The sequence below is a fragment of the Morchella importuna genome (genome assembly GCF_003444635.1).
Source record: "Morchella importuna strain M04M26 chromosome Unknown Morimp01GS077, whole genome shotgun sequence".
In the NCBI taxonomy this organism is placed as follows: domain Eukaryota; kingdom Fungi; phylum Ascomycota; class Pezizomycetes; order Pezizales; family Morchellaceae; genus Morchella; species Morchella importuna.
Genome location: NW_025763473.1, coordinates 12583 through 35500, shown reverse-complemented (window position 1 = coordinate 35500; position 22918 = coordinate 12583). Strand labels below are relative to the sequence as shown.

General features: G+C 46.2%; 3 protein-coding genes across 3 annotated transcripts; 1 reads left to right on the top strand and 2 right to left on the bottom strand.

Annotated features, from left to right (window-relative positions):
- Positions 1-6822: 6822 nt before the first annotated feature.
- LAJ45_11608 (uncharacterized protein) lies at positions 6823-7152 on the top strand (the record flags this gene model as incomplete). The annotated part of the gene is made up of 1 exon (XM_046121091.1): positions 6823-7152. The coding sequence occupies one exon, from the start codon at positions 6823-6825 to the stop codon at positions 7150-7152; it is 330 nt and encodes a 109-aa protein (XP_045965712.1).
- A 4150-nt stretch (positions 7153-11302) lies between these two features.
- LAJ45_11607 (uncharacterized protein) lies at positions 11303-13206 on the bottom strand (the record flags this gene model as incomplete). The annotated part of the gene is made up of 3 exons (XM_046121090.1): positions 11303-11968; positions 12048-12583; positions 12633-13206. 3 exons carry the CDS (start codon positions 13204-13206, stop codon positions 11303-11305), a joined length of 1776 nt encoding a protein of 591 aa, XP_045965711.1.
- A 3703-nt stretch (positions 13207-16909) lies between these two features.
- On the bottom strand, positions 16910-17668 carry LAJ45_11606 (uncharacterized protein; the record flags this gene model as incomplete). The annotated part of the gene is made up of 2 exons (XM_046121089.1): positions 16910-17074; positions 17153-17668. The coding sequence occupies 2 exons, from the start codon at positions 17666-17668 to the stop codon at positions 16910-16912; spliced, it is 681 nt and encodes a 226-aa protein (XP_045965710.1).
- Between the last annotated feature and the right edge of the window lie 5250 nt (positions 17669-22918).

Here is a 22918-nt window from a genome sequence, read left to right as displayed (position 1 = left end):
AAGCTCGATACCTTTCCCTACTCTATGACTTTTCCCACAGGGTTTTTATCATAGAAGGGTTTTAACGGTCGAGGGCGACGTCTAGGAAGGGGGAGTAGTGTTACAGGAACTACGGAGCACTGTTCTAGAGGCTTAGAACAGCGAGGAATACGAGTGACGGGTTGTGATGCGAGGGCGGTCGGGCAACGAAAGAACAAGCATAGAAAGGTATCGGGTAGTGTGGGGACACGCGGTGTTACCACACTAGTATTATACCATTATGACGGCACGCTTACTATTGGGTGTCTCACCTGAAATAGAATAGGAGGCGGGGCTTACGGCTGCAGGCCGTTCTACTTAGGGAAGTAGGTCTAGGATAATAGTATGATACAACCCGATGACTGGCAATTGCAAGGTTCATGGTTACGTATCAGATTTAGAATGGAGGACGGAACTATGCGGGGGCGCTTTTCTATCTGGGTTATCTTCGGAGGCGTTATCTTATTCTATTATCGTTGTATCAGTTAGTATTAGAAAGCGGGCCTTGGCATAGGTTCCAACATGTATAAATAGGGCAGGATTCTCCGAAGACTTGAAGGTATCATCAACCATCGAGTCAAGGGAATCCGGTTTACAATATCATCAGTTTAAACGCTACAGAATTATCGCTTAGCACTGGCTATTTCCCCAAACAGTACCAGTCGAGTAGGTTGGTTTTTGATGCGAATTGTAGAATCAGATCTACGTTGAGGTTGGTGAATAGCCAGTTTTCCCAGGTGTGCGGTCCTGGGATTTTGTCTATAAGTGGCCTTCGTATTTGAGCCCATCGCGGGCAGTCGATCATGGTGTGTTTGGAGGATTGTTCCACGCCACATTGGCAGGGTTCGGGTTCCGTGAATGCTGCGTGTCTGTCTATTCTGGTGACTTGGCATCGTATGCGATGTATGAGTTTCGCTTTGGATCGGGGGAGTTTTGCTCGTTTGGGGTGAATCTTAAAGGTCCCTGGCTCGTGGTAATTGGTGCATGGGATGGAGTTCCATTCGTCCAGCATTCGTTTGGTGAGGGTGTCATTTTGGATCCATCGCTCTCTGCGGTTGCCTGGTTCTTGGAAGGGTAGCATGAGTGATGCTATCCGGTGTAGGCCTGTGCCTTTTATGTTTTTTATTCTGGTGGGGAGGAGCTGTATAAGTCCTTCGTTGAGTGGGTGGTCGGCAGGGTGGCAAAGGATGCGCGTCCCGTATTTTCGTGATTTGTGGTTGAGGAGGTGTTCGAGTGGGGGGAGTGCTGCCTCTTTCAGCAGTCTTTCGGTTTTTGTCCAGCGGGGTAGGCCTGTTACTATCCTGGCAGCTTCGTTATAGAGTGGGGATAGTGATCGGAGGATATGTTCGGCTCCCGTCTACCATGCCTCTGATCCCCATAGGATGGTAGGGAGGAAGCCTTGGACGATGAGGTGGTGGATGGATTTTACTGTCGTCCCGGGGAGGTGTGCGATGTTTTTGATTCTGCTTAGGGCTTTAAGGCCTTTGGCAATGGTTTCTTCGATCTGGGGTCGGAAGGAGAGGTTTGAGTCCAGCCAGACTCCAACGTATTTGAGTCTATCTTTAGGTTGGATTTCTTCTTTTGCGATTATTACCAAGTTTCTGGGAGTTGGAGTGTTCGACGATGTGGGTTTGAAGAAGACCAGGTCGGATTTCTGGGGTTCGTATTTGATGTTGAGGGGTGCTGCTTTCTTGACTCTTTCTGCCATTCTTTCATTGAGTCTTTTGGTGATATAGAGGGGGGTCTTTGCGAGTTGTACGAGTGCATCATCGTCGATATAGGTGGTGTTGGTTTCTTTGGGAGAGTTGGTGGCGTCTGTTATCACCCCGGCATATATCATAAATAATACTGGGGAGAGGGGGGAGCCTTGAGGTAGTCCTGAGGCATATGGTTGTGGTGGTTCCAGTTCGTGGTTAAATTGGAATTGGAGTGTTCGGTTGGTGTTGAATTCCTTGCACCAGTTGGTTAGGTAGGTCGGGAATTTTTGTTGGGTCATGATTTCTGCGAGTAGGAGGTGGTTGACGCAATTGAAGGCTCCCTGTATATCGTTTGTGAGAAGGGCTGGTCTGTCTGGGGTGGTTCCTGTGGTTCGTTTGATTAGGAGGTTTTGTTGTATGGGCGTGAGGGTCCGTAGTAGGGCATCGATCGCTGAAATTGTTGGTCTTCCTCCGAACTGGTCTTTGCTGAGGGTCTCCAGGATGGATCCGGCGGTGCATAGTCTTGTTGCCACTATCTTTTCCAGTACTTTGCTGAAGCATTGTAATAGGGAGATGGGTCGGTAGGCTTTGGCTGACGAATAATCGGATTTTCCTGGTTTTGGGATCGGAATGCATTTTGCCACTTTCCATCGATCCGGCTGGACTCCATGTCGGAGCATGGCCGAGAACATGTCTTGGAAGAGTTGGGTGTTTGCCTTGATTGTTGCCTGTATAAACGGGTATGGGATGTTATCGGGGACGGTGGCCGAGTGTGTCGGGCATGATCTGATTGCGGATGTAATTTCTTCTGTTGTTACTTCCTGGAAATCGTCACTAAGGTCAAAAGAGGGGGGTCTGATTTGGAGTGGGGGGTTTTTGGGGGACGTCCAATTTGTGGGGAAGAGTTGGGCTCTTAGAGCTTGGCACTTCCCCGCAAACGTTTCTTCACCTTGTATAATTGGGATTGTAGAGTCCCTTCTTTTCCCCGTGTTGATTAGTTTCCAAATGGCGCTACCCTTGGCTTCCATGAGTTCTTTTTCCCTTTGTTCTGCCTTGGCTTTTCGGATTGCTGCCGTCCATTTCCTGCTGGTCTTCCTGAAAGATTCCCTGTCTTCGTCCTTTTGGGTGTTTCTGGCTTTCCTTTCTAGTGTGTGGAGGGTTGATTTAATTTCCTTCAGCTCTGGGGTCCACCATTTCTTAGATTTAGGGTGTCCTTGGCTCCATGGGGTTATTCGGTCTATCAAGTTGTCTATATGTTCAAGTATGAAGTCAACTGATTGCTTTGTGTGGTTCTGGCTTTCCCATGCTTCTGGGGGAAAGTGGAGGCCTGAGATATTTTCTTCCAATTTTTCCCAATTCGTTCGGTGCCATAGTCTCCTGGGGATGTGAGGGGGCTTCTCTATTCGTAGTTGTAGGATGGTTTTCCCGTGGTCGGATCCTGCTCCATGTCGGTCGATGTTCCAGCGGACGTCATGGTCCAGGATTGGTCCTTTGACTAGTGTCAGATCGATGATAGTCGATCTGTTATTATTTCTGGGGAAGTGTGTGAATTCGCCTGGTTCATTGAGTAAGGATAGCTTTTGTCGATCAATCCATCTTTTTATTTTCTTGGATCCGGGTTTATCTGCTCTGATTGTATTGGTGTAGTCATGGGATCTATGCCCATACCATAATTGGTGGTGGCTGTTGAAGTCTCCCATGACGAGACAGTTTTGGATGGTGGTTATTTGTCGGGATATTTCTGCGAAGGGTCCGCTCCGCCCTGGTGAGTATATGTTGAGGATTTGTGTTTTTTGGTTTTGGATTTCCACTGTGACGGAGACGATGAAGTTGTTGTGCGTGTAGTGGTGTTTTGGTTTTAAGTTGGCGTGTTTTCTGATGTATGTGGCGGCTTTAGTGCCCTTGTTGCTGGCTGTGAATAGATAGAAAAGGGGGGATTCCAGTGGGTGGCCGTCCTTATTGTTCCATGGTTCCTGTAACAAAAGAAAAAGTATGTTGTGGTCTTGTTCTGCTTCCTCCACTACTGACTTTGTTGTGAGCTCGTTTTTCGCACAGTTCAGTTGCTGTGCGATAGCCGTGGTTCTTTTGGTGTGACTCATTGGGTGTTATCCATGGCTGCGTCTTCTTGTGGGGGGTCTTGTGCCGGGATAACTACGGGAATTGGTAGCGGGCTTGGGTTTGTGTCTGGTCCGAGTCTGTTTGTGATTCGGACTTTGGTTCGTTCTGGGCAGTTGGCGTCTGTTGCTTTGTGGGGGGCCTTGCAGTGATAGCATCGGATAGGTGTGTGTGAGCATCTGAGGCCTCCGGCGCATTCTGTACATGGGTGGTTTTTGGTTTGGTGTTCCTCGGCGCAGTGTCCGCATCTTCCGCTGTTGGAGCAGCGTTCCTGTCTATGGCCGTATTCAAGGCATTTGGCACACTGGGTCTCTGGGTTTGCTGGGAGGTAACTGTCGATTTTGCAGTTCCTGTCGAAGAGGGTGAGGTATCGGAGGCCGAGGTTTTCTTTGGTGAATTGTCCAGGGAGGGCGATGATCATGGAAGAGTGTGACTTTCCGATTCGGGCTTCTGGTTTTGATAGCCATCTCGGGATTTGTGCCAGTTCAAACGTGTTGCCGTAGTTTTTTCTAATTTCCGATGCTAGACATTGTCCTGCGTCGAAGGCTTCGCCTATGGAGGTGGGAATGCCATGGAGGATGAATTTTGACCATCTGGAGTTGATTCGGATGTCGACGAAGGGTACCTTTAGTTCGTTCAAGGCAGTTTCGATTTCCTTTTTGTATTCAAGGACCTTTGTTGCTGGGGTTGCGAACTTTGATTCCAGGATTATGTTGTTCTTGGTTGTTTTCCGGGCGGCGATTAGTTGGCAATCGGGGTCCTGGATTTTTGCATTGATCTTGGCTCTGATGTCCGATGGAGTGACTAGGAGTTCCTTATTGGTTTCGATCACGATTTCCCGGTTGAGTTTGGTGATTTCCGGTTTGAACAGGGGGTCTGCTTTGGGTTTGGTTTTCCTCTTGTTCGTGACAGTCGTGAATTCGGGGTTTGTGTTTCCTGACGCAGCGGACGCGTAGTATTTTGGTGCCGGTGGAGCCAGTGTTTCCTTAGCTTTCCCTTTTGGCTGTTGGGCATGTTTGGGGTGATTGGGGTTGTTGGCGGGTGTGGTGGGGGTGGTGGTGGTGGCGGCAGCGACGGCGGCAATTGCGGAGGTTCTTCCTTCAGTGATTGCTTGGTTGCTGCGCCTGTTGACAGAGAGGTTGGTGAGCTGTTGTTGGAGGCGGTGGAGTTTTTCCGATGTTTTGTCCTGGTTTTTTGTCATTTCAAACATTTGTTTGGCCAGGACGTCGACGGTGTGCTTGAGGGAATCGTTTTGGGTGGATAGGACTTCAATGGTGGCTTTTAGGTCCCTGTTGATTTGTTCGGTCGTTTGGTTGAGGGGTTCGAGTGCTATGGTGAGCGCATTTCTAACCACCCAAGACATGTAGTTCAAGTCCATTCTGGCGTGGGTTTCTTCGGGAACAATGCTGGGGTGGATGTAGTCGTATTTTGGGGCGTATGGTTCGTTGTATTGGGTATGTTCGGCGAAGATGGAGAAAGGTTCGTTTCCGAGTTGGGTCTGTTCTACTGTGGTGGATTGTGTCTGTTGGGTCGATTGGGTGTCGGGGAAGCGGGGGGGTGCCGGGGTTCCTGGAGGGGGGGCCCCTGCGAACCAGGAGCTCAACGAGGCTTGCTGGGACATCACTGATGTTCCGGATCGGATTGGGTTAGGAAAGACTTCTGATAGAGTCCTCTTTCTGCCCGCGATGTTTGGTGGCTTGGGTGGGCTTGGTGAGGCCAGGTTGTTGTTTTTCGCTACGGTCGCGAGGCTTAAGCGAGGGTTGAGGGGTGAGGAGATCACAACTCAGGGACTAGAGCGTGAATAACTTCGCGTACGAACAGATGTGCGATAAGATACCAATAGATTACGCGGTCTATTGACATACAGGATCGTGTTCGAGTAAAAGTTTTATCGGGGATGCAGGCCAAAAGTTGTTGTTTGTTCGAAAGTTTTGGTGTTGCGAGGAGTACAGAAGACGTTGCGTAAGGAAAGGAGAAGAGAAAGGAAAACAGGAACGAAGCGAGGGAGAGCCCCCTTATTATACCCAAGGAAATCCTGCGATGACTAATCCCAATGACTCACACCGCGCAGCCGAACGGAAATTCAAAGAACACGATAGAAACCTCCTGACTAATCCAACTCCGCGTAACCCAACGACTCCACCAACCGATCCGTGAAAACTTCCCTAAGTAGAACAGCCTACAGCCGTAAGCCCCGCTTCCTATTCTATTCCGGGTGAGACACCCAATAGTAAGCGTGCCGTCATAATAGTATAACACTAGTGTGGTAACACCGCGTGCCCCCACACTACCCGATACCTTTCTATGCTTGTCCTTTCGTTACCCGACCGTCCTCGCATCACAACCCGTCACTCGTATTCCTCACCGTCTTAAGTCTTTAGAACAGTGTTCCGTAGTTCCTATAACACTGGGACAGTTCAGATTTGGAACCGGAAAATGGAGTTTGGAGAGATTGGTGGAGATACTTCAGAAAGATGCTAGAGAAGCAGCAGAGACAGCTTTTCGTCTCCATAGCCCAGTTCATGAGGCATCCGGGTCCCCCACAACCTTCCTCTATCTCTAGAGCCTGAGAGCCCAAAGCACCCCCTCCAGCCAAGTTCAATGGCAAGGCAGACAATGTGGAGACCTTCATCCGGTAATCTGGGGATGTTTTCTCCATTGAAGGCCAATCCTTTACCTCGGGAAAGGTTGGGATCCATTATGCCAGCAACCTGATGGAAGGAGATGCTCTGGTCAAGTGGTTTAAAGTGTATTACAACTCCGTTGATTAAGCTTCTACCAATCAGATATCAGCAAGCTCACTTATTACCCAGGGTGCAGCCCCTCCATCCTGTCGGGCATTCTGCACGTTGGGCACTCAGCACATCCGGCACCCCAGAATAGAATTTTTGCGCGGGGCTCCGCTACAGGACCGGCCATATTTCTGAGACTGTCAGGAGATATGGCTCATGTCCGGAGGACACTTGACAATGATATAGTCGCCTGTATCGCAATGAAATTCGCTCTTCCTCCGGAAACACTAGGATGGAGTGACCCCGCCAACAGCACCTATGAAATCTTTGCTTCTTTTGATTACGCCAGTAGTATACGCGAACACTTCCCAATGCTCTTACAGCACGATGACTTTTCTCATGGTACTGCGAATGCTCCCGTGAATGCTATCGCGGATGCTTCCGCCAAAGCTGCTGCGAGTGCTTCCGTGAGTGCTTCTGCGAGTGCTTCTGCGAGTGCTTTCAGAGTACTCGTCGATGCTCACAGAGCTGAAGCATTCATCATACTCACTCAAGGTGAGGCAACCCTCACTTTGCCTCCTTTAGACTGATACACCGTCCTCAAAGAATAGGAAGTCCGCATCAGTCCCTCAAAAGATATCTAAAATGGGTATCCTCCATGCCCCTGTATGGTCAGTCGTAGGATAGGAAGACTGCACCAGTTTCTCAAAATATATTTAACGTTGGTATCCTCAATACCTTTGTAAACTCAGTCGCGGGATACTAGTACGAGCACTGTTCCGTATACTGTTGATGACTACTCAACCATTAACAGAAGTGTAAGTTTCTGTCGATTCATGAAAGGCATAATTAGCTTTGAGGTTGAGGCTGTGGTACTGCTCGTCTGAACAGCTCAATGTCTATGCATAAGCAGCAAACATGGACTGGCATTGCCCTTTTGCAGAGGGCTTGCCAGATAGCCAGACTCAGATACTGAGCGGCCAAAACTTTGCCTCCTTCTTCCAATCCACATGCAAAGCAGAATGACACAAATTTTGAATTAGAGAGTCCAATTGGGTCCAACGTTCCTAGAACACTCAAGAATGATCTTATGTTTTTACAAGTATTCAACTAAATTCATTCCATGTACGCAAGTTTATCCTGGTATTTACCAACCAATTATCAGGCCACCTCAAACAAATGAGCCATTCTCAGTATACTCCGAATATTAACGAGCCCCATCCACTTCCTCTTAGTCCTACAAAGTTTCAGCAGCACATGTGAGCTATCAGCAATACCACGATTCTTTGCCTCGAGTAGTTCCACTATACATAGTCTATGTGCTCACCCTCCACTGCCCTGCAGCTTGAACAAAACCTCCACACATCCTGCTTAGCGTCCTCGAAACAATCCCCGCTCCTCTGAGGATGCTACTGACACCTATCCCAATCCTGTCTTATTTTCAATTTTCTAAAGGGCGAATTTCCCATACACCTGAGATTGTGAACCTTGTACACCTCAGGTCTTCGTAAGATTGGTATCGGAACCTGCAAACATGTGACCATCTCCACCCGGCACTCTAAAATGCTCTCAGAGCTTCCAGCAAAGCTTTGAGAGCATCTCATATCCTCTGCATACTCCTTTATCAGGTGATATAATGTGGTATGGCTTATTTGCAGTAAATCTGCAATACTGAAAAGTCTTTCCGATTTCATTCAGGGGTTTCAGAGACATTTTGGAGGGAGTCGGCCTTCTAACGTGAATCGTTCATTTGGTGTTTTTTTCCGGTCTTCGATTTTAAAAATCCCAAGTAACTCCTTCAGGTTATCTCGAGGGCTTCAAAGGACGTTGTCAGTGCTCTCAGGACCTCCATCAATGTCTTTCAGATGCAGCATTCGATATCTCTAACGCCAACTGCCACCCCCCATAGTCCAGTATTTGCGTTGCAGCATTGACCTTGTTGGATGCTCCGTATACCTCTTTTATCTGACGTAAATGGGTGAGTTTGCCAATGTCTGTAGAGTACTGGGGACTGTCCCCAAACTGTTCGAAATGTTCCTGATAGTGCGTCAATACGTGCAATTTGATGGAGTTGAAGTGAGACCTTTCCCGTATCTCGCAAAACTCCTACAGACTTCGCTGAGCGCTCTGGGAGTCTGAGGACTTTAAAGCTTTTATCCGATCTCTCAAATCCTCAACCGTCCTCTTGTACGTCTGGGATTCTAAAAAGATATTGTTGTGCTTATGGTAATCCTCGAGATAACTCTCCTTATAATTCAGTGTGCTCGTTCTATGACTCCCATACTGCACTATGAAGTGGAAATAGATTAAGCCTCGTATACATTTCAATGGCTTTTCCAAGTCGCCCCTGACAGCCTCCCCTGGGTTTCTCAAGGCAGCCGCGAGTCCTTCAAGAACAACTCACCCCAGATTTCTCATCTCCTTCACTTGCTATTGAGTTGTGGCACAATATGCTTTATTCGATACAGCCAGTTCATGATAAGGCGCAATCGAGGCCCAAGGCTTATCAAATTCCTCCAATCGATTGTGCTCCTTCAAGAAAGCCTGAACTCACTCCATCATTTGCTTCAACATCCCTAGGTAGATATTGTACAGAATGTCCAGTTTGTTGAGATTGTATGGATTAACTCTCGGCATACTCCAGAAAGTATTGAAGAGTGTCTTTACTGATTTCGGGACAAGGTATTCTACCGGTACCAGGTTTCCCGGGTTCTCTCTGAATAGCTTTACTTTCTCCCGGTAATCATCGTGATTGCGTGTATGGCTTCAGCGAGTGCTCCCAAGTCTTAATGGGCGGCGATGAGGGGTATTCGGCAGGGTACGGGAGGCGACACTAGTGGCTGTCGGGTTAATCAAACAAGGTGCAGCGGTCCCTGATAAGAGGGAGAAATAAAGTTGTATTTATTGTATGCAAGAAGATGTTGCGTAAGGAAAGAAAAAGAGAAAGAAAACATGAATGAAGCGAGGGAGAGCCCTCTAATATACCCAAGAGAATCCTGCGATGACTAATCCTGAATGACTCACAAAACACAACCGAACAGAAACCCATAGAATCCCACAGAACCCTCATTAATAATCCAACTCCGCGTAACCTAACGACCCCATCAACCGATCCATGAAACTTCCCTATTAGTCATTCCATTACTCACACATCCGCTACTCATTGTATTTCTTTTGTATTACCTTTTATTAATAAAAATATGGGACATTCCCCCTTAGCTAGAACAATTAACACGATCAAATACTTTACTTCTCCTACATACTTTCTCTACCGACGATGTTGCTTGACAAAGGGACTCAAAGCTCTCGTTGCGGGGCACCCAGGTGTCGGTAGGCAGGTAAGAAATCGCTTTGTATCATCTGGAGCGTCTGGGGCATCTGGGGCGCCTAGGCGTCACAGGACAAAACTTCATTTTTTGCTGATGTTAAAGATCTAATCCACAATATTGGGAGCTGTTACCAGTGGCTCATTGCTGATGTAAGTTGAGAAATGTGTGGAGATAAATTAAAAGGTAGTTCTGTTTGGAATATACGGTTTAAATTTGGTTTGGTTAACAGAGGAAAATTTCGTGGATTTTTCTTTATCTTTGTCCTTTTTTGGCTTGAAGCACTTGTTGAAGAGGGGTCCTTTAGCTGTGGAAGGGGAGTGTTTGTTGCCCCAGTTGCAAACACCGAGATACTAATATATATTCGGATGTAAATTAATCTTTTCTCAAATTTAACTAAGTGCAAAATCAGTGGAGATGCAAAAGACTTCAGCCAGCGCTATGTTTGATCACTAGCTCACTCACCTGGAAACAACCAGTTACCGCTGCCAAGGGGTAAATAAACATACATGTGGGAATTCCGGAAAGGTATTTACCAGTTGATAAAGTACAAAGATATCTGCACATCTGGATAAATAAATAGAGATTTAAAACAAAGCTCGATTTTATCCTTTTTTGTGTAGACCACCCGCCTCAAACAAATTATTTATCTCTACACACCAAAGAAAATTTACTGTACGTAGGGAGGGGTATGTGAGGGGGTGGCCGGAGGTTTCTAGAATATATCCATGTTTTGATACCAAGGAAGAGATCCAAGGATAGACTTCTCAGGCCAGAAATAACTAAAAACGAGACAGTTGGTGAATCCTTATATAGATAACTACTATACTGCTTACCAGGAAGACGCATTAGAGCCTTGCCAAGGAATTAGAGAAGCTTTCTACTGTGTAGATACTTTCACTCTAAGGGCTTCCTAGCAATAGACATTATCTCCATTCTCTCCTTTTCTTCGTTAAGTAAAATAGTGTTTTGCTTTTTGTAACCATTAATATGTACAGCCAATCGTGACATAGAACTTGCCTTCGCAGTACAGTGTATATTCTCAGTTAGGACCTGATAACAAAACCGCCAAGGCCTAGTGACCCCACCCAATGTATGGCGGTAAGACCGCAATGTGAACCTGAACAACGCTCAAAATGATCCTCCAACTCCTCGACTGCTTTCAGGCCTTGGTATAAGCTTTGATCGGGGGATCCCCGTTCATCGAGAGTCCTTAAACGCGGAGATTGGGAGAGGGGGTCTAATATAATATCTATGTATATACATGTAACTCTATCCCACTTCAGTATACATGTATGTATTCGTACGATGGTGAGCCCCAAACAATAATAAGAGGTACAGTGATCGGAGCTGTCTTTCCGAAATCCAAGCATTCGGTACAAGGGGGAACTCCGGAGTATATTTCGCGTTTATCTCACAGCCTCCTTCCCCATTTAATCTCCGCGCGGAACCCACTCAGCTCACTCCACTCCTTCTCCGGGACCTCCCTTCCTGTCTCCATCTCCACAACCACCTGCCTCAATCCTTTCTCGCCTTCCTTTCTCAAAACAACCTCCCATCTCTCCGCATTCAAAGTCCTCGTCACTGGCTTCTTCACACATCGATCTGTATTCTGAAGTCCCGTCTCTTTACTTCCCCTCCCCATCCCAATTCTTGTATCTCTACCTATATAGTCCGGATTCCGCACCGGATCTGGCACCAGTGACGTTGCATCTGGCGTAAATACGTCGATATGGTAGCTCACCACATTGCAGCCAACGCCCCGGAACACCACCGACGGCACAACTATATCAGTTTGCTTCGGGGGATTGGTGAGAGAAACCTGGTCAGGCGAAGCCGGTGGTGCAAAAACGTACCCAAGGCTCTTTGAGTCCTTCACCATGTCACCAATCGTTGTATACATCCATTGTCTCGACTCATCGTAGCCCAGGTTCCTCGCGTTATCGATGAACGGCCGCAATGGGTATGTGGCGGTGAAGGTGAGCCCGGGTCGAGATCGGATATAGAACTCGACGATGCGGTCGATATTCGAGTGGAAGCTGAGGAAAATAGGGTCGAACGCCGTGTGGGAGCCATCTGCCTTTCAGTCTCTCGTTGTCAGCTTTGTGCCTTTCTATCTTATGGGCATGTCCCCATATGAGCTTGCTAGGCACACACACCATGTCCGGTCCTGTCCATCCGTGAATATTATCATGGGGCTGCTCTAGTAATCCGTCAAAGTCCGTGCGGTTTGGAAAGAACTTATCGTCAAGGTTCTCCGTGAGTATCGATAGATTCGCCCAAGGTTTCCCAAACGGGCGGAGGGCGTCCATCGGCTGACTGAAAACGTCCTGCCGTAGTGCGAGCTCGATCTGGGATTGATACAAACCGAAAAGACAAATCTTCCTATCCCACTCCAGCCCAGGTGTGCGGGAAACAAGGACAGGATCTCGCATAACGTATCGAGGGGTTGAGACGACTCCAGATAGCAATGCGTACTTAAGAGGATTTTTGCGCAGGCCGAGACTACTGTGCGTATATGTATCCTCGAGGAACTCCGCAGGAAGGCCGGAGAAAGGGGAGGCTGGGTCAGTAGCTTCAGAACACAGAGCGTTCCAGTATGGAATGGGATAGTCGATAAGTTCTTCGACGTAGCAGAGGAAGGCTCTGTGCCAGAGGAACGTGGCTTCCTGGTAGTGTAGACACCAGTTCGCATCTGTGGATCGGTTAATTACGCACTCGGGCCCAGGGTAGATCCGACTTACGCAAAATCCCCAGTTCCTGCCACTTGCCCTTGGCATCCCCGGCGTTCAGCACCGTGTCAAGCTTCTCTCGATATGTTTGCAGCTCCTCCTGCGTCAGACTCCTAATATCCTTCCGAACTCTATACTTTACTTTGCTTTCCTCCGGTTTCCCTATCACTTTCTGAAGTATAATCTCATCTTGATCATTCTTCCTATAACCCTGGTTCGCCCAGCTGCGGATCATCTCGAGAGCCTCGACTGGAAAGTAGTGACTAGGATCATCGGTTAAGGGCATTGATCTGGAGCGTAGGTGCTGGTAGATCTTCGGGGTCTCATCCTTTACGGTGGTGTAGGAAGAAAGGTCCCAAGGACCATAATTCTTCATGGCATTGATCCAACCGGACCCAACAATATAGCGAGATGACTCCGGAAGCCAGTAGGGAGCGCTAAAGAGCTTTGATATATCAGAATCCCACGTCGGTGTTGGTACTGATGCCGCGGCATTGAGCGCCTTGGATGTCGAATCTATGGCCAGTGCTGGCGCTGTTCCTGGTTCGTGGCTGCCCGGGCCACACCTCCCGAGTGAGCAACGCATTCTTGACAATGGAAGAGAAGTGATGTGGGAGTCCATTTGGTTTTGAGGTGGGGGAGCAAGACTATATATAGGGCGTATGAGTCGCCGAAATCCGAGATCAGTAATCTGCAGGACCCTGAGAATGAGTACATAGCATATTTCATAGACGCAGAACGAATACGGGATCAGCCAGTGTAACAAATGGCTTTTTGCGGGGTTGTGGTTGGACAGGGAGGCGATTTACGCGGCCAAGTATAAAAGCAGTAATGATATCCAGGAACATCTCAGATTTCAGGTACATAATTATTGGATCTCGGAGTAGCCCGACGGCTCCCGGCCCTGTGCGGGGTAAAAGAGCGTCGATGCCGGAGCGACCGATACCACAGAAGATAATGGCGCAATCTAGCTCTAAGATTACATAGACCAGCTTGCCCATCAGCGAGCGTTGCCCGCTATTTTGCCCGCTACCCCCAAGATGCAACGGTTGCCACCCACCAAGTTTGGTGGACGCTCGCTGATGGGCAGCGCTCGTTGATGGGCAAGCTGGTCTAAATAGACCTGTGTGTTTGAAGTCTGGAAGAGATCTGTGAACATGCAGACGAAGCTTGTATGCTGAAGCCGATCCGTAAAAAAATGGAATAAGTTGTATGGATGTATGTAATATCATGAAGGAGAAATGCAACGGGCAAATCTTCATTGGATCCTGTCTATATTACATGATACATAAAATAAATGTAGGAGCAAATAGAACATTGAGTCCTCCAGATAATATACGTTGCCTGCGCCATGCATCAAATATATTTTTAGCAAAAGTAAATATGTAGGTACGTGTATAAAACCTCTTTTGACATCAATGGCTGTTATCTAGGGTTTACAGTGGTTTACTATAAACTAGAACAAAATCAATTGTTCCTGAGAGATTGAGCGTTGGTAGACAATAGCTGGCTGGTACAGTTAAGCTGATGAAAGGTCTAAACAGGCTCCGGCCGCATAACCGGGTGTGAACATTTGGCACCTGGCGGCCTTCTTCTGATTGGGTTCGTGGTGCATGAACCTTGGCGCCAAGGTACTCCGGGCTCCAGTCTGGCTCGCAGCAACGAGAAAATCCATGTATGATACCATCTGGATAAGCTTGTTCAGGTTGGTAAACGTTGGTAGTCAAACAGCTGGCGAAGTTAGGCATTCTCGGTAGTACAGGTTGTACAGTATGAAGAGGATTTAAATTCTCTGGTTGTAAAGGTTCCCGTGACCTTGCGACGGGAGTAAATATTTTATGGGAAGGTATGTGTCTTGAAGCGGTATCACTCTGGAACTGCAAGAGATGGGCGTCAATTGGAGAGCGAAAGATGGCTAAAATGCAGGGAATGGTTTCCTGGTGCCAATTGAGGACCCGTAGCAAATCCTGTATGTGGGGCGGATGGTGGGGCCAGAGGGGAGCGCATCTTTTTTTTTTTTTTTTAGTTTAATTCATTAATTGCATGGGGAGCGCATCTTGAGAGGATAGTATATATATGGGAGGTCATCCCCCGTTGTTTCAAGCGTCGTGCTTTTACTAAATTTACCCACCTACCCGCTCCTATCCTTTTCTTTTGTTTCTTTTTTTGCGCCTAAACACCATCTCGGAGCCCTGGCAGCAGCAGCTATCGGGCAGGGATCAGAGGTCTGGCTACGGTCGAAGGGCGCACACGTACTCGTCATTCAATGGTTTTCTTTTATTGCTTTCGTACTATGGACTGTTCTTCTTCTGTTTCTATTTATGCAATCGCCATTACTGGAATACAATCTCCTATCAAGCTCGTGGTCCGGCAATTGGTCATAGATATCTTGAGGTTTGCCAAAAATGACTTAGGTATAGGTTACTCGGTAATATACTAGTTCAGAGTCTCAATGATTTAGTGATTCTTAGTAGGGTTGTATATTGTATGTTGACAAAGGTTCCCGTGACCTTTTAGACATTTTATGGGGACCTGTCTTGAAATAAATGTAACACTCTACAACTCTAAGGAGTAGTTGTATATCTATACCTTGGGTACAAGTCTCGAGAACAGACTGGCAGTTGGTCGATTTGGTAACCCAGAAATAAGTGAATTTTAGAGTAGAACAAACCAGCTGAATCACAAGAAAGCTAGTGTGAAAATGACAGCTCTCGACTACTTACATAGAGTACTTTTAGAGTACATCCCTTCGTCTGTTCCCGGTCTTCGTGACCTCTTAGCTTTGATACGGCACTGTGATCAACCAAGATCTAACGACGATTGTTTAAAGTACTACTCGATTGAGGATTTTTGCATGACGAATGGGGTCAATTTTGAACCACCGACAGCTCCTTCTAGCTGGGCAGTGGATTTTGAATGGTGAGCCACGAATTGCCACAAGTCTTGAAAACAGTCGAAGGGATGCTTGTTGTGCTCGATCGCTAATTGCAACGGCGGACATATAGGGTTCCTATTTGCACGATAACAACCAGATCAATCAAGAAGTTCATTTTCTATTTCTTCATCTATCCGGAAATGGATTTAGTCTACATATGTATAAGATTATTTCGCGTGAAGAGTGCTGATGTTGCTCTGGTTCATTCAAGAACATATATAGTCTTTGACGGTCGCTTGACGAATACCGTCGCTCGACGAATACTAAATATAGTAGGTAGTTATACTATATACAGAAAGCCAAGAAAATTAAATCAGACTTCAAGTGAACTCCCTGCTTGTGAACTTCTAGCCCTTTTTCCCGCTTTTTGGGTATCCAACTCATTCCTTTTCCGCTTTAACTGTACTAATACATCTACATTCTCAATTACACAGGCCTCATTGGTATTAAGGCACCGCTTATCTGGCTTTGCTTTTTCTATGTGCTGCTTGATCTGCTCCCTCAAGTACTCCTCGCCCGCTTCATGCAAGGCTGCTTTGGCAACGCATTTCTCGGCGCTCATCTTGAACCCTGTGAATAAGGCGCGCTGGAATCTGGAGCGGGGACTACTAGATAGGATTGTGGAAATACACTCTACATAGTAATTGTGTATAGAGCGGGGTGTAGTAGGGACAATAATAGGGTGCGTTAGGAGCTGGTGAGTTGACCTGACAGGTGGTGGTGTAGGTGGTGGATGATTTTCTCGCTCATTCAATCTAGGGTCAGGGAGTGGAATATTGAATAGGACTTGAGTGGGTTCATAAGGTGAAATTCCGGTGCGGCGAAAACCTGCTGCAATATTACTTGCAGTAAATGCCTTTTCATGCGCTTTTGCAAAGATTTCCGGAAATTTACTTTTGTCTATCGCTACCCTTAGGTTTAGTACTTCTTGCGAATAGTACTTTTGCATAGTGGAAAATACACCCAAATCTAGCGGTTGCAAGACGTGAGATGTATGCGCTGGAAGGCAAAAGGGTAAAATCTTTTTCTGAAGGCAGAACTCAATCAACTCAACATTGAGGTGTGATTCAAAGCCATCAAAGATCAGCAACCGCCATTCACCATACGATCTATTATAATTAGTTGAAATTTTCAAGTTTAGAGATAGTTTCTACTTGCCTGTGAGCAGTTTCGGGTTCAAATATTTTAACAATATACTCTAAACAGAGCTTACTATTGTTGTATCCTTTCTTTGAATACCCAAATCAGAAATTATGATTGTCTGAACTCTCTTTATACCAGCCCGCGAGATGACTTAACCCTTTGAAAATAATTAAAGGTGTGACAAAAAATGCATCCGGAGCTACCGTTTCTATTACTGTACAAGTTTCTCGTACCCGATGCTCTTTAAAACGTGGTCTTTGCGTACGTTCCGACAAATTTCTTTTGTAATGTCTCCGATACCCATAATAAATCCCTTTTCATCTAGATTATATGTATTTTTCGGCCCAATTTCATACTTTTCTATTGCTTTCCGTAGCTACTCGTATATCAACCATGTTAACTTGAACATGTAACTCAAATATCATGACAGACTTAATTTAAACGGAGAGAATACCTTCCAAAAAAAATCATCCATTACGTCCCAACTATATGCATTTGCCCTGTTGGTACCAATAGTTTTTGTAAGAACGTATGGGCATTCTGGGTGTCTGCCGAGAAAACGGTAGATCCAGTTTTTTCCTAGAGTTGGTAGGGTTTCATCAGGGTTTGTGGTTTTGCGGCGACGCAATAGGTTATTGGCTAAACTGTAGAAGAGTGTTCGGTCGGCTGGAACACAAAAGTCATCAAGAAATAAAAGTCTCTCCACCAAAGCCTCCTCCTCCGCTGGTGTCAAAAGCTGTTGATCTTGGTGAATTTCTTCGAGAGTTTTGTGGTTAGGCTTTTTAATATGACGCCGAAGAGTTGCTTCAGAAACCCCGTAGAGTTTCGCTATACGCGAGACTACTGGGGTCTTCCCCTCGCGTAACTCTGCATAGTAGTGACTGAGTGCGAACATCAAACACTCATATTTGCTGTAGCGGCGGCTGTGGTCAACAACGGGAAGTTCAGGGTTCAAAGGGAGCTCCATCATTATTTTCACTTTCACTGTCACTACAGAACTACTCTGGCCATCGTCAAACTCCATTAATATACTAACAACAAAGTTCTTCGTGGTTCTTCACTCTTCCATACATTGTCTTGGCCGGCCACTTGATATTCGCCTACCCCTGTTCGTCGAGCGACGGTATTCGTCAAGCGACCGTCAAAGACTGTACTAATAGATCTCGTTACCTCTGTATCAAGTAACAGATCTCCCGTACATGTTTTCTCTGTTAGACGCCTTCCCGGGCCATTCGAACACCCCCCTCACTCGAACAGTTGATGCTTATTGGTGGAGAAGCCCAATTCAAGAGGTACAGAAACCGGTTACAGCGCAGATATTTTCTTTTTTAAGTTAACTGTTCGAGTGAGGGGGGTGTTCGAGTGGCCCGGGAAGGCGTCTATAGGGTGGGCAGTATCGATAGACAAAGGGATAGCCGCTTTATGCCCCATCCTTGTCCTTTATAGCACCAATCTGATGTGGAAGCTTCGGTGATTTCGTCGCATGGTCTAGCGAGCCAGTGGAATCCATCCCGTGGATATTCTGAAGTTGTTCAAATCTGAAACCTTAGAGATAAATTACTGATTCCACGTAGCAACGGCTCACCACATGAAATTGTGTAAAACAAGTCCAATGCACATAAAATTTCCTTATTCAAAAGAGAGGAAAAAATAAAGTCCCAAAATATCATATCTATATCGTCAATGGCCAATAGTGAACTGCTAGTTTTTTCGGTAGCTTTAGAGGATGTTGTGAGATGAGTAATGTTTGTAGACCCCCCCTGGGGGGGTCTACAGATTGCATTTGAACGCCTACAAACCCTCAAAAATATCCACGTGATGGATTCCAGTGAGCCACAATATCTCAAGTTTGGTCGGCGGACAAACTCAGAATCTCGCTGGATAGACGCAGGTTCGCTGGTTAGACTATGTAGACAATTAGTAATACCTCTCCGTGCAATTTCAAGACGCCAGGACTGCATAAGTGGAAGAAATAGACCTCAGTGCGTAAATATTTACGCATAAACAGGGGTACTGCATGACGCTAGTGCCGGGAATCAGTTTAGTCAGGGCCCAATCCTTGCTTAGTTATAGTTTGAGCATTTGCCAATGGCTTCTCAGAGATTCCGATATGGCGGGTCGCCATATGGGACGGTTCCGCCACCGCGGGGAATCCAAAAACATCGCCGTTTGAAAAATTAAGAAACGACAGTGGCATCTGAGGAGTTTCAATGTGCCATGAGTAAATCTGAAGTCGTTTAAAATGTTTAATGTTCGGGCTGTTGATAAGTCTAGAGAGCAGCACAAGGTCTCTCGTACCTACATGTAGGTAAAGGCGACGGGGGACCTCCAATGTCCGCCGGTTACCGGGGTTCGTCAGGCAATATCACTCGCCTAGGATTCAACTCAAGACCTCTCAGAAGGAGGTCCGGGAGCTAGATCTTTACCATGCATTAATACGATAGAAGTATAATCTCCTAAATTATTAACGTATCTCACGCCACATTGGAAGTCCCAAAACGGCCTGGGCATCTCCAAAGAACTCAAACAGCGGAGGTCTTCAACCCTTGTCTGAGTCTTCTGATATGGTGAGCCACCAGATTGGAATCTTGCGAAAATGTCCAACCATATATGGACTAGAGCGGCCCCAGCTTTCAAGTAAGATCAATTGACTCTTTCCGGAGGATAAGAGGCAATGTTTTGATGCTGTTGTGGCTGCTGTGAGGTTTATAGTTCCGCAGTTGGAGAGAAGGATTCCTCAAGAGAGTGCCAAATGGTACTTGTCATATCCACAGACTATAGGTGAGAAAAATTGGTTTCTAGTCCAAACAAATTGATGGAGATCTTTCCTACCTTCTTATAAAAGGAAAAATGATCTATGGCCTGCCTGCTGTGGGGCGTGGTATTGGGAGTGTTTATGCTTCGGGAGTGTGATGGCGTCGGACGTAAATAAGACAAGGATATTTCACATTGTCGCTCAAAGCAAACGGATATAAAGGCCTTGATGAGCCGAGAGGACTCATTGTAGCCTAACTCGGAATTGTATGAAGTATCGATCGGCTTCCTAGAGCCACCCATGATATACCAAGAACCCTATACGCAGCGATGTAACGAATATATATGGGCCCGTTCGGTTGGGCGTGGTATTTCATTCCTAAAACAAAAATGAGTATTGTCGTAACATTGAAGTGTTCGGTAGAATGTAAAATCAGTGTGACCAACGTTTCCCACGAACAAGTAATACCCCTACCCAGATCGCCACCACAACAACGATCGACACATTCTCACACTTTTAGCCTGTGCCTAATAGTCTGATCAAATTGAGAAGGCACTTATTGATGCTCTGATTAACAACGTTTGGAAAGGAAAGAGAGCAGAGAATGGGAATTATAACATTCACCAATGGTTACTGCAATTGATAACTATTACAGGGATAGGAGTATTGGTCAGACGTGATCGGGGTTCTCGTTGCAATTGTACTCTGGAGATGATGATTAATGAATTAAACAAAAACGAAAACTCTAGAGATGATGTTGTACACCCCAGAGGGTTGAGATCCAAGCGTTAGCTGTCCTCGGCGCAGATATTTATTAGTACCATGGTATTTAACTGAATTTCATGGTATCTTTACAGACGTTTGTTCAACCGAACACTCAAATATTATGGTGTCAAGAATACTATCGTAATTTGGCTTAGTGCCGCAGTATTTGTGGTCAACCGGGTAGGCCCTATATCGCCGATAGATACAACGCTTTTTCTACGACGTCCATTGTGATGTGAGAATAGTGTTAGGTTGATCATTTCATGGAAGATATTAGTAAAAATTGTATGCTTACCTGAGTCTCGAGCTGTTCGAGGAGAGTAGGCGGACATGTCTGCAGGGTTTCGAGTGTGGAACATCTCACGCGTCTACTATGCGCCTCGTTCTGCAAAACTATAAGGAATATTCGAGAACTGTTCAACTTCGGGCTAATAGCCAGAAGCAAACAGCTTGTGGGGACGGAGCATGCGCGCTCAGTGCCAGTTTGAGTGTAGTTCATGGCCTCTACCTCCTCTTATTGGTTACGAATCCCTGTGGATGGGCTATGGCGTTGGACATGTCTGTAAATGAGGTTTTATCGTACACGTATTCATATTTCACGGTAATCTACCTTCTAGTACAATACACGATGTCACTGTCCGACTGACTCGTAAACCTTGCTCTGGATGTGAAGGAAAGGTTTGAATGATAAAAGAGTAACAGTGCTTGGCAATACAATAAGCACCTAACATGTTTAACCGATCGAGCGACGGTGAGATTCTACTCGGGACAGGCAGGAACCACCCGAGGATGAAAGTTGCAAGCGGGAGCACAGCCAAATGTCATTTTTGAGATCTTCTTACCTGCTCCGAGTATAGTATCAAATATCATGCTCAGGTTGTCCTTACCTGCCTCGGGTATCAAATATCATTTTCACGTTATTCTTACTCGCGTGTAGGGAAAGAACTAAAAAACGTAAACGAGTATTTTGTATGGCAGATCAGCGCTACTCCATACAAAAAAATCGGCGCTTCGTCGCTTGCATTTTCTGGTTCGTTATGCTACACGCGAGTACATCCCCTGGGTGGACGAAATTTCTCTCATGCATTAGCGTGTCCTATCTAGGAATTGATTGACCAAAATAATGCAGCCACGTGCGAAGTTCATGGCACCTCGACGTACATATGTACTTCACAGACTGGTACAGTCGCTCACCTACTGACGGCGGATCCTGTCTGCCCTTGGCGTCCAAAACCTAACTCTTTTATTGGCCTCAAATCCCTGACCGCCATCAGACAGGATCCGCCTTCACCCAGTGAGTGACTGTAAGCAGCTAACCCTGACGTTTATCCCTTCGTCTGGCAAAAAATGCTGACCCCCCCAAAAAAAGCAAACTTTTGTGTGGCTTTACTAACAGATCCTGTTGTCTCTCTTATCAAATAATAGATCTCCCATACAAATTTAATTCCTCTATTATAGGGGGGTCAGCATTGCCAGACTAAGGGATAATACATATGTGCGCATGAGAGAGATTTAGTCCACCCAGGGGATAGTACAGCCTGCAGCACACCGGGGCTAGGGAAAAAGAAATGACATTCCAACAAACTCGACGTGTCCTTGAGTCGCCAATGGTACGAAGCATGTGGCGATCAAAACTTGATGATACATAGCTAGCTTTAAAGTAAGTAGTGCGAGGCGGGGTTAAAATGCTTGCATGCGAGGCGGGCCGCCGGAGCTACAAGGCTGAGTTTTCAGCGCTAGTAGCCGTGATCGCCACATGGGTATTGAGAGGCAAACTGAAAAATACTCGAGGAGAGATGATCGCAGAAGTATGATGCGTCTACCGGGACGCTCTTGAACCACAGTTTCGGCATGCTCCACCAACTGACTCCACGTCAAAGAAATCGCGGGCAAAAAGAAATTTTATCACCCCCCGTCCCCTTCCAACTGTGCCAATTCCATCTGATGGGAGCCTAGATTTCGGAGAGGATATCTCGACTATGGGTAAGTATAATATTACCCTATAATGTTCGAGAGAGTAGGTATGTGCCCTGAATCAGCGAGGCCAGGGCGCTAAATGCTAAACAATATAAAGAAAAAGCAGAGAACGAGGCCAGGGTTTCCAGTGGTTTACCGGTTATATGGTTCAAACTAGTTTAACTGAACCGTTTAACATAAAGATTGGTGGGGTTCTTATCGCCCTGAATACATGGTTTGAACAGTTTAGAAATATGCAAAACCGGTTATACCACCTGTTTAAATGGTTTATACAATTCATGTTCATGAGCTCGAACACCCTAGTTCCTGAGGTCGAACACATTAGTTCCAAAGCTCGAACACCCTGTTTGTGAACGTGATGAGCAATTTTATCATGGTGAGCATGCCAAGACATAAAACCGCGGTTTAAGCGGTTCAAAGTGTCAAGATAAACAGTTGGCACAGTTGGTACAGTTTAAGCTCCTTTATTTAGTGGTCGGTACGGTTTTTTTTATATCACAACCGATGTCTACCGTTGGAAACCATGAACGAGGCACCAGAACATCTAGGTTGACTGTCAGATAAATGCCAAAGAACTGCAGCGAGTGAAGCTGGTATCTGCCAAATGAGCACTTGTAATTAGGCCCTGGAGCCGAATGTATCTCTAGCACTCAGCCTGATAATGAGATAAGCTATGGATAAAAAGCAAAGCACATATATGGAGACCTTGGTTAATGTATTTAG